This window comes from Carcharodon carcharias, chromosome 32 (assembly GCF_017639515.1).
Source record: "Carcharodon carcharias isolate sCarCar2 chromosome 32, sCarCar2.pri, whole genome shotgun sequence".
Lineage (NCBI taxonomy): Eukaryota > Metazoa > Chordata > Chondrichthyes > Lamniformes > Lamnidae > Carcharodon > Carcharodon carcharias.
The window spans coordinates 10,801,537-10,815,768 of record NC_054498.1 but is presented as its reverse complement, the minus strand read 5'-3'; the positions used below and the strand labels follow the sequence as shown (position 1 = coordinate 10,815,768).

At 41.4% G+C, this 14,232-nt stretch overlaps 1 protein-coding gene across 2 annotated transcripts in view; it reads right to left on the bottom strand.

Moving 5' to 3' along the window:
• Positions 1 to 3,369: 3,369 nt before the first annotated feature.
• Positions 3,370 to 14,232, bottom strand: part of edc3 (enhancer of mRNA decapping 3 homolog (S. cerevisiae)) — an 84,113-nt gene continuing 73,250 nt past the window's right edge. The window contains exon 7 of one of the 2 annotated variants that reach the window (XM_041178460.1): positions 3,370 to 9,202. In XM_041178460.1, coding sequence (XP_041034394.1) covers positions 8,868 to 9,202 — 335 coding nt within the window. In that variant the 3' untranslated portion in view covers positions 3,370 to 8,867. The remainder of the gene's footprint in view (positions 9,203 to 14,232) is intronic. The other variant, XM_041178461.1, reaches the window with a different exon arrangement.

Below are 14,232 nucleotides of genomic sequence, written 5' to 3'. Positions count from 1 at the left end.
GTGGGCAAAGATCTGGCAAATGGAGTATAATGGGGGAACATGTGAAATTGTACATTTTGACAGGAAGAATAAAAAAGCATTTTATCTAAATAGTGAGCGATTGCAGAGCTCTGAGATGCTGATGGATCTGGGTGTCCTAGTTCATGAATCACAACTGGTTAGCACGCAGGTACAGCAAGTAATTGGGAAAGCTAATAGAATGTTATCATTTATTGTGAGGGGAATTGAAAACAAAAGTAGGGAGGTTATGCTTCAGTTGCACGGGGCATTGGTGAGATCGCATCTGGAGCACTGTGTACAGTATTGGTCTCCTTATTTAAGGAAGGATGTAAATGCATTGGGAACAGTTCAGGACTAGACTAATACCTAGATTTGGCGGGGCAAGTGAGGCAAGGTTGGACAGGCTGGGCTTGTATCTGCTGGAGTTTAGAAGAGTAAGAGGCGACTTGATTGAAACGTAAGATCCTGATGGGTCTTGACAAGGTGGATGTGGAAAGGATGTTTCCTCTTGTAGAATCGAAAATTGGAACACTGTTTAAAAATAAGGGGTCACCCATTTAGACAAGGATGAGGAGAATTTTTTCTGTGAGTCATGAGTCTTTGGAACTCTCTCCCTCAAAAGGTGGTGGAAGCAGAGTCTTTGGATGTTGTTAAGGCAGGGGTGGATAGATCCTTGATAATCAAGGGGGTGAAAGGTTATCCGGGACAGGCTGGAATGCGGAATTCAGGTTAAAATCAGATCAGCCACGATCTTATTGAATGGCAGAGCAGGCTCGAGGGGCCGAGTGGTGTACTCCTGCTCCTAATTCACATGTTCGTACGTATCCCGTGGCCCCATTGTGGAGGGGAATTCTCCTAGATGTTCTGGCTCTCTCAGTACATGAAACACAGTTCATTATTGCTGTTTGTGAGACTTTGCCGTGCATAACTTGGCGACTGTTTCCGACAACAATGACGACACGACGTAAATGGAAGTCTTTCTTTCTGATTTAACAATTTATCCAACAATGAAGCAATATCACAAAATAGAGAGCCCTTGCCAGGCCCATGAATTAAAGCAGTGTAAACCAACTCACAAGAAATCAAGGGTATCATGGACTGAGTTAGCTGCCAGGGGCTAGTTTGGGCCTTATGAAACCAGCAGGGGGCTTACACTGCACGTTATACCGCACTCTGAAATTTTCCACACCCCTGCTAAAATACCCAGCAATGCAGTTAACTTTTTAAATATACTCTTAGTTGATGATTTGCTTTAATGATCTTTATAACCTCTGGCCAAGATCCTACAAGTGATGTCAGAATCCGGACAGACACTTTGCGTATAGTGTGATCATGAGTAAACTCGGGACTCAGTAAGCTTGGTCCACACCTCTGAAAGGACAATTTAACTTTGAAATGGCCCATCATCAGATTAAACAACTTGGAATGCAACAGACTTTTTCTATTTCAAGTTCAGCCCTGGAAAGAGATTTACATATCAGAATAAAAATCACAATCAGTCATCCACCAAAAGCTGTTTTTGCTGAAGTGTTGGAGAGCTGTGAGGAGTAATAGAATTATATGATTCTTGCTAGGTTAACAGTAACAGGCAATTGGAACAGTCCAACTAGCTTCCCCACTAAGAATCCAGCTGCCCTCTGCTGGTGCACTTGCATATACACTTGCGAAGTTCAGCTGAAATCAATCCTATGCCCAGCCCATTCTCCCACATTGGCTTGTTCATTGCAGGCCGTTCCCCATTCTAATTCTCCACTCTCTTCAAAATAGGCATTACAGCCATGTTTCTATCTTTGCACTTAAATAGCAATACTTTAGAATAACTTTATAGCTGCCAATCAGCATCATCTTTCCTATTTAATACTTGGAGTCAGATCAGAGCCTGAAATCTCCAGAAGCATCATTACTTTCATTAGTCAGGGAGTTTAACTCAATTGGCCTACAGCTTTCTTTGTTGCCTTTCCCAGAAGATTGAATTGCCACAGAGGTGGGGGTAATGGTGCAGTTACCACAACAGACTTAACCAACTTGTTTCTTCTTGCCTTCCTTGTTTGTGTTTGTATTTTATTTTTTAACTGAAACGTGAAAGGAGGTTTGCAAAGAGATGCAGTGGTTATTGTTGAGCTTCATCCTGAGCACCTCTGTAACACAGGACCCAGTACTGCTTTGTTCCCAGCGGAGTGCACACAAATCATGAACTCAGTGAAAGACATTCTTTGGTCTGCCTGAAACTTGGTCTTCCAATACAAAGAGCTATCAACAACTGTGTGTTGCAGACTGGCACATTCCAACAGCAGGAATCCATGTCGAGGGACACACAGCATTTTTTAAAAATTTATTCCTTTAAGAGATGTTGGTGTCTCTGGCAAGGTCAGCATTTGTTGCCTATCCCCAATTGCACCTGAACTCAGTGGCTTGATGGGCGACTTCAGAGGGCAGTTAAGAGTCAAACACATTGCTGTGGATCTTGAGTCACACGCAGGCTAGACCAGTGAAGATGGCAGTTGTCCTTCCTAATGCCCAAAAACATTAGTAAACCAAATAGGTTTTTATGATAACCAATAATAGCTCCAGAGTCACCATTACTGAGATTTCAGATTCTAATTAATTAAATTTGAATTCCACCAGCTGCCATGGTGGGATTTGAACCCATGTCCCCAGATCATTAGCCTGGACTTCTGGGTCACCAGTCCAGTGACAATACCACTGTGCCACCATCTCCCATGTTTAGAGACAGACAGAGATAGTCTAAGTAAGGCCTTCTTGCCAGAGTACACCGAGAGGCTGGAAACCATATAAAAACCCTTTGGGCTATGCGCACAAGACAATGCCACCATCAGCACCTCCTTTAGCCAGTATCAATTACATTAACAGCCCTTTGTCCATGACATCTCTGGCAATCTCTCCTTTGCCTCTACCTATCACTGACCTTCTACTCAGGTTCACTTTAAACAGTATAAATTTCATTACATTTTTATTTCTCTTTAGCTCTGAAGAAGTCATAAGGACTTGAAACATTAACTTTTTTTTCTCTCCACAGATGCTAAGACCTGCTGAGTTTTTCTAGCATTTTCTGTTTTTGTTGCATAAGACAATGTTTGCCATAAAAAGTATGCATTCCAAACACATGTAATGGCAAGTGTAGTGAGGCACCTCATGTCCTGTATTGAAAGAAACTGACTCATATTGTACTTTGTCAAATTTGAACTGTTATGTAACACTGACAAATATTATGAATTAAGCATATTTTTGGAAAAAAAATTAACCAGCAGCCAAGTGTCATTTTATTTCCCACGTCTGGCATTCCCAATTTTTCTTCGTGTCTGGAATTACTCCCAAATGCAAAGAGTCATATTTTAAAAAGGAGACCAGTCAACAGAAATTCTTGTCTTTATTTAGTTCTTTCTTTAGTTCTAGCAATGAGAAGTCACGTACCTTCCAAAACACAGGATAGTATTTGGATTGAAAATCTCGAGACAACAAATTTACATTTTGTAAACGTTAGTCAACACTGAAGCGAAAACACATCCACAAAGCATCTTGGTCACAGTTCCTCAGAGTAGTAACCTTAAAACTAAAATAAACTGGTACAGCACAAGTGTGATGTGCATCAGCTCTGGTTCTAATGCCCAAGGTCGAGCTTTCCAATAAACTGGAAAACACAAAGCAAGTAGTACAGATAGAAGATGCTGTCTGAATTAGCAAGTAAGTTGGCTTCAATACTGTAAATCAGCTACAAAAGTGAGTGACTGTTTTCACTTGCTTTTATTGAAAAATATCTATATTTACTCAAAAGATCACGTCACAGTGTACCAGCCTATTTAAGTGTGCAGTTAAAAAATCATTTCTAATTAACATTAACAGATGTTTTCCCAAGAGCTACTAGCAATAGCAACTGCAATACAAAGAAGCAGGCAGATAGGGAAGAAAAGCAGCACTGGTGACCACTTGTACCTGCACCACAGTACAATATTTAACACTGCTGTAATGCAATGTACTCCTCAAAGCTTGGCGAACAGGAGCACTTCCACCAAGCAAACGTGCGATTGTCTGGGCTTCCTGTCACCAATAAGTTTTGGGTGGTGCAGAATGTGTCTAAGATATGTAAACAATAACAAAGGAAAATTATGCATTAATGCTGAAATACTGTAAGAATCAAGTTTCATCAGCTCTTGTTATCAAAATAGGCCTTGTAAGGAAATACCAGACCCCAGGGACCTTACTATATGTTCAATATCTTTTCCATTTCAAAGCACTAATTTTGATCATTTCATTCACAGTGAAAAGTTCTTTAAAATGGGTGTTTCACTTCACTCTGGGCAACTATTGGCCACCATGAAGATTCCTAGCAGCCTTTTCCACTAAATTAGGATGACTTTGTTGTTAAGGTGTGGAATTACACATGCGTGTAAAGCTCTCTGCTTCAGCAGAGGGCAACATAGACACCAATGTACAGACACCATTACTTCTGTTTCAACAAGAACTTTTTAAAATTTTCTTTCCAACTCTTGGTGTCCGGTCCACAGTCCTTCAAGTGGCCATTCATTCATCAGGAGTGAGCCAAAAAATGAGCGTCGGCAGGTATTTCCAGTTGCCCAATTGAAATCCTACCATGTCCTCACTCAACGTCCCAAACACCAGTACTTAGGAGGGTAACTAGAAATCAGTCAGGAAGAGAAGACTTAGCTTATTTCTTTTCCCCCTACTCCTTACTAAGCCAGGACCGCTGATGGCAAAAAAGGCAATTAGCGCACACAGGTCAGCCTGGGTTGTTCAGTGAAGCACCACATGCCACATTTAATCACTAAGCCATCACTGAAGATGCGATGCTCAGTAACATACCGTAATCCTAACTCAGGAAACTTTCTGCTCATTCATGGATCTTCCGGTGTATTTCAGTCAGCAAGGCATCATATGGTGACAGCGCTGGCAACACTGCCTCAAGAGCAGCAAGTGGGAAGGAGTTTGATGGTTTTTGTGTGTAAAAACAAAGTGAGGCAATATTGTATATTGGATAATTCAAGTTGTTTGTCATCTTTTACTGCTGATCCGATACAAATCACTAAAAATAACTATCTGCTTTATTTTATAGAACTAAAATAGGACATTAATTCTTCAAAACTTCCTGGCTCCTCAAATCAGTGCTGTCATAACATAAAATGACCTGAAAGGTTGAGGATTCCCAAATTCTATCCCATTTGCCAGATGTATTATTTTTGTTAAATAAGCAAAAAATAATCTAGACCAGAGTTCTTCCTCCTTTTATGCAAGATTCTCCACCATAGGGACTTGTTAAAACCCCTGTCCAAGGAAAAAGCACAACATACTCCGCCTACAGGGCCATTATAGTCATCTGGGAGAGGGAAGAAAGGAAATGCAGTGCTGTGGCATCAGACCAGAGTGCTCACTAAAGTATAGGGTGGTATACTTTGGAGAATGGCCCATGTTTTCTATCTGCCTGGAACAAAAGCACCAGGATGTTTGGATTCCGCTCGTCTGCTATGAACAATGAGCACAGGGTACTGAGGGCTTGGTGGTGTTAGGGAATTTCTTGAAATAACGTGACAGATCTGGCTTACATTTTCAACAGAGTTTGACATACTCCATCACTACCCCTTGTTTGGTTATACTCACTCTCATGGTGCATTTTTATAGACTGCGCAAATCCACCTAAAGAAAATTTAATGGTTTAAAAAAAAAATCACATTTTTTGGCTTAAAAATGGGGCAGGACTGACAAAACCCAAAGTTCGAGTGGCACAACACTTGCATGCAAAAGTAGTTTTCCTAAAATACTAAGTGTATTTGTTGCATTGAAAGTACACATCTATCACTGTCCAAGCAGTTTCAAAAAGAATGCTGATGCACGGTGCAAAGCCCTGTATGCATCATCTATAACAGCTTGTCTCCAGTTTACAAGCAACAAGAAATCACTCACTTGCTTGAAAAGTACCCTTCTACAAATGTGAGTAATGTTTGTTTACCTACATTCTTGTGTCAATGAAAAATATGCACAAAACTTTTGTCCTTTTAAACACTGCAGTCGTTAAGTTGCACAATGACTACATAAAACAAAGATTTCTATAAGATTTATTTCTAAAGATAATAATTCTACTGTTGTACTCGAATAGTTCAAATAATGATGTCTCACATCAGGCCTAAATTGAGCAGAAATGCTGCAGTCACAAAGAACCTGTTGTTCTGAGAAATGGGTATATTGCTGACCTCACGTTGGTTTTGAACTGGAAACAAAAAGGGGTCTGAGTTATCAGACATTAAACCAGGGTCTTTCACCAAATCTATCATAGCAAGGGTGCAATGTTAATTCTGCTCCCTTGTGTTGTCAAGCATTGTACCCCCTTTCCCTCAATGGAAACCATCCACATTTACAACAAAGAAAAACACCCCTCCTCCAAAATGAATTCAAAGGTAAGCTGGGAAAACAAACACATTTTTTAATCAACTTAATTCTTTGTGATGGCTTGATTCAAGCTACTGAACAAGTTTTACTGACCATTCTTGCTCAAAGCAAAGGGAGGCATGGAAGGCTGTAATCATTGCGAGCACTTCATTAAATAGTTAAACTGGTTTTAAGCATCATCACATTGTATAGGCAAACATGTTCTTCCAAGCTGCTAAAAGTAATTCTTGCCATTGTTCTACCAGAGATTTGTCAAATATCAAAATACAGAGATCTACAACATGAAGCCATTGGCATCTCACAAAAGGCAGTATCAAGAGATCTCAGTAGAACTTTGAACAGTTACACTTTAGAAAAAAAAAATGTTTGAAAACCAAAGAATCTTCCTCAGCCTCCTGAAGTATTGCCACATGCAATATTGTCAACTTTCACAGCATGAAGAACACTGCACGGAGACCAAAGAAGTATTTTCAGAGAAACACTCTGACTCTCATTAGCACAACATGATCAGCAGTAAAGTTGAGGCTGCTGGTCTTCACAAAAGAAATTAAGCCATGTTCGGCCCTGCTCCATTCAAGAAACTGCAATTCTGAGCTCCCATGGATGTTCAGTGTGTTTCTAAACATTAGGAAACTGCAATTTCTCTGCAATTACTGTTCTTCCTCCGACTCCCATGTTTTCCAGTGAGCAGGTAAGATTGTCCAAGCAAAAACGATGAGATGGGGAATAAATGTTGGGAGTCGAGGAACAAAGAATTAGTCTACACTCAAGAACATAAATACAACCTTGAAGTTGATCCTTGTGCATTTCTGGTGGCTGATTCAGATGTCCGGAGAATCAAAGGGTAGTGTAAGATAATGACAGAAACTTTTTCCACCATGTCACGGTTAAAGAAAGGGACACACGATACTAGGAAAGCCACAAGGACTGAATATGGAGGGTACAAGATTGTGTATATTTGTACCAGTTCTTTGGGCAATTGCGAAATTAGTTTTAGTGAAAAAAAACTCCCATCCCACTTTAGTGAATCTACTTAAAATGCTCATCTATTACAACAGAAAATGTTTGCTATGCTAATCTGGTCATGCAACAAAAGTGATTAGAAATACTTCAATAGACTAAGAGCACAAGGAAGATGTGTTCATTCTGCTGGCTCCAGCTTAGTATATGTATCTAAATAAAAGCATTTTAGAGCTCAGTTCTAGGCTAATCTACATGCTGTGATTCGGCTTGACTTTCATCACAATCTTAACTTTGCTCTTCCACAATCTCATTTCCTCACAGCAGCTGTATTTATAAGTAGGGTATTGGATTAAAAGTAGTCTACTGAACTAATGGTCCCCATCAACTATTGTGCGAATATGTGAGATTGTTTTAATCAACCAACTTGGCAAACAAAACAAAAGCTCTCTTTACCCACTCTAGCTGGTAGATCCATTAAGTTGACACCTAACAATATAAGACAGAAAGAAACAATGTGTAGTGGACCCATCTAAAAACCAATACGATCAAGGGTGAATCCTCGTTTGGTCTTAAGACACCGCAGTCCATTCCGTTCAAAACGGTTGTGTATCTGAAGGGTTCAAATTCCTATCGATGGCAGAAATGAAGCTGATGCCATCAGGCATCCTCCTGCATTTTGCAGCATATGACTGGGATCTACTGAAATTGTCGCAACATCCCTCATCCAGTATTAAGCTAGGGAAAGCAGAAACGAGAAGGCCTTCTGTCCTCTGCAGAAGCTGCTTTCAAGCCTTGGCTGCACTAGGGGGCGCTATAAGTGCATATCAAAGATCACAATTACAGGCATCTTGAAAGTATGAAAAGCTGGTGCTTCACCACACACATTAGCTTCATAAAAACCACAGGGCTTGAAAACATTGTTTTAAGCCATTAGCGCTTTTGCTAGTGGCAAAAGAAATCTCACCAGTGATCATTTCTAAATGGTGCATAGAATTAAAAGGAAACCGCAAATGTGACAAATACCGCTTTTCTTCATGAATATCTTCCACATTTTAAACTTGTTCACACTTAAGACAGTAGTTTCCACCCTCACCCCCCAAAGAAAATAACTAGCTGAATAGTGAGAATACTCAACATGGGCAGACTCATTTGTGGGATGGTGCCCATTTCAACCCCAAGGCCTTGCAAATGTAACAAACAGTACCATGCACAGCCTTCACAATAAAGGCACAGAAATGTACGTGGGGTCAAGGCATAACTGCAGACCTTTGGTGCAGCCATCCCTTATTGGAACGTGGTATGGCACCAGTCGCAACAGGACACTTGTAGTGCTTTCCCTGCTTCACAAAACAATTTTCTGCAACAATATTATTTAGATCCAAGTCAGTTGTACATTAAGGCTTCTAACACTTCCACATTCTTCTCTCTGCCCAGCTGCTGGATGTTTTATGGCCTGTACGATCTTCCTCTTGTGCGTTAAGCCACGATTATTCAGAGTGCAAAGGTATAACAAACTTGCAACCAAAAGGCGAATGATAGGAGATTCCCACTTCCTGGAAAACCTTCTTTGGTATCCCAATATCACAGAGATACACCCGGCCGGCACTTGCCCCCAGCGGTAAAGGCAGGCCGAGGGCTAAAGACCACTTGGCATCAATGACGTGCTCCAATTCACCCACGGGCGGGTCGATGCTCAACACTGGAGCCCGATTCTGGTTGGCCCATTCGACAGCGGCTCTGTACCAAGGTTGCTCGCGAAGAAACGGGTTCTCGTGACAGTCAAGGCAATTGATCACCAAGTCAACAGGAGTGTCCGGCAAGTCTGGGAATTTGCAAAGAAAAAAGGTAAGTTACTCAAGAAAATCATGTGGGAAAAAATTCCACTTAAAGAGTACTACTTCCTTGTGTCGAGTCTAAAATCCAATAATGTGATCTTTTTGATGCATTCAGTACAAATTGGAGACTGGGAAATCCCATGTGACTCTGCTGGTGCTGGATGAATGACCAGAGATAAATCTGACTTGCCAGCAGTAGCACTGTTGCCGCTGAGTCACAAGGTTGTACGGTTCAAGTGCTGCTCCAGAACTTGCGTACACAACCTGGACTGACACTTCAGCACAGGACTGAGAGCAAAGCTGCATTGTCAGAGGTGCCCTCTTCCAGTTGAGGAATTAAACCGAAGCCCAAAGGGCTTATAGAAAAGATCTTGCAGCACGTTTTAAAGGAGGAGAGCCCTCCCAGTGCCTAGGCAATATCCATCCCTCAACCAACACCACCAAAATGGATTAACTGGTCATTCACCATGCTGTGCACCGAGCGAGTAATTAGCTGGCTGTGAAGTGCTTTAAGGGCATGTCAAAAATGTGAAAGATTGCTCTCTAGGTTACTGATGGTGAAGGTGCTTAGACAGGGTGCAGAAACTTTCTTCCTGCAAAATGAGTTAAAGGCAAGGATGGGTTGACTGAAGCAAAAACAAAAACAGCTGGAAAAGCTCAGCAGGTCTGACAGCACCTGCGGAGAGGGGGAACACAGTTAACGTTTCGAGTCCGTATGACTCTTCATCAGAACTAAGGAAACATAGAAATGAGATGAAATATGGAAACGATGGTTTGACTGACATCCTCAATGCGCACTCACTCCAAACCATCTGAATTGCTTTCAGGATTTGGGCGACACTAAAGTCGCATTCATTGCTCATCCATAGCTCCCCGATAAGATCACGATGGGCCTTCTGAAACAGCTGCAGCTCTTGTGGAGCTGCAAAAATGATGTTACATAGGAGACTACAGAATATTGAGCATGGAGCGAGGCAGAGAGCATACCAAAGCTATGAATATTAGGCAAATTCAAGTTCTGTCTTGTGTTGGTACTGAATCTATTGGTCTCAGCCAGGCACCAGCTGTGGCAGCGTGGTACGATCGACCGCGCTTGCCCACCTCTTGCAGCAGAGTCCACAGGGTTGCAAAGTGCAGCATAACGTAAGCATTATGTGACAGGAGTTACAGTACAGAGGATCTGTGCAGTAAAAGTTACCGCAAAGAGTTCTATAATAAAGACTATAATATAGAAATTATAGAACAGAGATACAGTTAACCAGAGAGTCATGTAATAATCTGGGCTAACAGTGTGTTGCAGTACTGAGGGAGCCCTGCACTGCCGGGGGTGCTGTTTTTTGTGCGCGACATTAAACCGAGGCGCCCCCCCCCCCCACCCCCCATCTGCTTACATGAATGCAAAAGATTCCACTCCACTATTCGAAGAACAGCAGAGGACCTCTCCCCAGTGTCCTGGCCAATATTTTCCCTCAACCAACATCACAAAGCAGTTTATCTGATTATGTATCACACTGCTGTATAAGGAGCCTTGCTGTACGTGAAATGGCTGCCAGGTTTCTCCATATTCTACTAACAGCATTATGAAAAGGTATGAGGCACTTTGGGGCATCCAGAGAATTAAAAAAGGCACTATATAACTAAATTCCTTTCATTCTCTTCCGCAAAGGGTATAATCTAAGTTTCAGCTGCCGTCTCCGGTCTCGGAACCCAAAGAGTCCCAATTTAAGCAGCAGACATTCACACAAAGACCACCAAGGAACTTGAAATGGCTGGGCTTGTAACTTTGAAGGAACACTTCATAAAGTTTTAGAGATGGAGTTCCTCAATGACAACTTCTCTTTCCACTTCTTAGTACTGTATTCATGCCTTGGGGTTTACTGGTGTCAATCAGAACTGGAATCTTAATCCATGCCAAGTTGTAAGGATTTGCAACAGGCGGGCAAAAAACTGTGACAAAGGCAAGATTAATATCTCCATTAACATCGACTGATTCAGGATTGCAACGCTTTTGAGATCTTAGCATCAGAACGAAATAGAGTTGAAAAACCCCAGGCGTGAGCAGTTCTGAGGCTGTGGCTGAACGAAGCTGCACTTGTCAAGAGCCAATAACATATTCTCTTTGCCTATAATCCAAGTTGGAACATGACTTGGCCATTGCACCTTTGTTGCATTCTTTTGAGAGCCATTTCCTAATGACCTCAAACCAGAGGTGAAATTCTTTTAGGAACCAGGGACGTGACATTATTAATGGCTTCCAAAATTTAAATCAAAGTTTTAACCTTTCTGAAACTTATAGAATTTTGGTAAAACAACTCTAGAACAACACAAAGAAACAGTAGAAAAATGCCAATTGACTAATGCATAAATCACATTCACAACTGCTGTTTATGAGGAGGTTTTGGGGGGGGTGTGGAATCAATGGTGTAGGTTAGAATAAGGTCTTACTTACAAAGGAGAAAGGAGGAGGGCAGCGTCTCTGCACTAGAATAGGGGGCAAAAAAGATCAGAGTGGGTCCCGAATCTTGACTGGAAATGACAGGTATGAATGTTGGGAGAATCACTATCTGCATTCACATGTGAAGGGCAGCCACCAACCATGGAAATGTAATGCAGCATGAGTCGGTGCCTTCAGGGGGAGGGGGTGGGGGGGGGGGAAGAAAATTGGGTTGGGGGGGGTGGAATGAGGTTATATATGAGGGAGGGGAAGGAAATATCAGTTTGAATAGCAAACTGCGTATTTCTATTAAAAAATAACTACGGAATTATAGAAGGATCTAAACAGTGGTGTAACAGCCTTTAAAAGTTAATCAGCATGTATATTTTTTTTTAAGCTGATAATGAGCAATGTTGAAACCAGTTTTGGTTGTTCTGTGTAAAACTACTTGGAAGCTTCAGTGTAATCCAATATCAAACATTATAATACAAAGATATTTAGCAGCCAAAAACCTTCTAGATAAACATTACCATTGTTTAAATAACAGTACACTGATTAACTGACCCTCTAAAGACATAATATTCCTTGAACAGACTTTATAGAATAACTAAAACTGAGCTCACAGAACAATTGGCCTTACTTGCTTTTTTGCAAGGTGCCAGGTAAAATAAACAGGAACTGGTGAATATAATGTACCAAGTGCAAAGTAGGAAAGCAGCCCAGTCCATCTTCTCCCCCCCCAGATGGGTTGGTCTGGCAAATAGCCCAGAAAGAAAGTACAATTTGAAGTTTGAAAGGAGTGAGTGTAGGAGGATGATTTTACGCTGGTTTTATACTGCCATATCATCTATCTAGCACAGACAGCTCCAGACACCAAGGTTCCATACAGCCAAAGTAAATTTGTGTGTGTGTGTGTGTGTGTGTGTGTGTGTGTGTGTGTCGGGGGGGGGGGGAGAGAGAGAGAGAGAGAGAGTTGAGAGAGAGAGAGACGGGGGGGCGGGGGGGACACCAGACACACTCCTGAAGGCTCGTGTCCTTAGCAAATCCAACAAGTTTTCTTTAGTGAAACCCACACATCGGAGTCGATCCCACAAAAAGTGCAGTGAGCTCAAAATAAAAGCAACTGCACTTTGCTGGGTGCTCAAATTTATTACATTTTTAAGGTGTGAATTAAATACGTTAACTGTTATCTAACTACGTTCTGGAGACCTCTTGTGTGGTCATTAGAAATATTTTGTGCATTGGTAACAAAAAGCTGAGGGAAAAACTGCACCTATATTCAACTTACTCTCATCAGCAGTGGCAGGCCATAATATTTCAAGCTGGCCTTAAGATATCTTTAAATGCTCTGTCCAGATGCAACCCGCATTTGGGGAGACAAAATCTTTAATTGTTCTCATGAGTGGTTTCCCACAGTTGGGGGGCGGGGTTTAACATTTCACCAAAATGCTCCAAACAACCTCAGTTTTAAAAAAAACTTTGTGCGTTTATTTCTGAAAAGTAAAATCTTCTTGTGCTAATTTCACCTGCATCATCGTATTTAACTGACAGCCTAGAGATGAATACTATTGATGCTAATTCAGAGATAACAACTGCACTAGGGCTGACATTCTGCATGCATTTCTTTCAAATGGAAATGTTTCAAAATGCAGAGAAGACAGAAAAGGAATTGGTTTGAAACACAGGGATTTGCTTTGATGGAAAACATGAAAGCCATTTTGCACACAGCAGAATTCAACGAAGAGACATCAGGCTAATGGTCAGTTATTTTTTTCTTAGTTTTGTCAGCCAAAGGAAGAATGTTGGCCACAACACCATGAAAATCCCTTAGTTTTCTTTACAGGGTGCCACTGAAACCACCAGAACTGGACTCATGTTACTGTTTCATTCTAGGATTGGCATCTTCAACAATGCAGCACACCCCTCAGTACTTACTCTGCAGTTTCAGTCTAAATTACGTGCTCAGGGAGTGGGACTTGAAGTAACCATCTGGCTACCTCTAGAACCAAACTCCAAGAACTAGATCACAGAATCAGAGAATTCTTACAGAACAGGAGGCCATTCGACCAGTCATGTCTGCGCCAGCTCTCCAATTCACCCAGTGCCATTCCCCCATTTTCTCCCCATAACCCAGCACCTTCTTCCTTTCAGATAATAATCCCATTCCCTCTTGAATGCCTCTGTTGAACCTGCCTCCATTAGACTCATAGGCAGCATATTTCATATCCTAAGCACTCATTGGGTGAAAAAAGAGTTTTTCCTCGTGTCCCCATTGCTTCTTTTGCCAATTAACTTCAATCTGTGCCCTCTCGATCTTGATCCTTCCATCAATGGGAACAGTTTTTCCCTATCTGCTCTGTCCAGACCCTTCATGATTTTAGATACTTGGCTGTACTTAGTTGCATGTACCTTGCAGTTATCTGTGTTCTTGATTTAAACTGCCCATGCAAATCGCTAACTTAAAATTTATAACTGAAATAAATAGCAATTTAGCAAAGGCCTGATTGCTTGTTGAAAAAGCAAATTTGCTCAGTTCTAGTATGAATGGAATAGATACAATCCCTCCCTGCAGAAATCTATTAA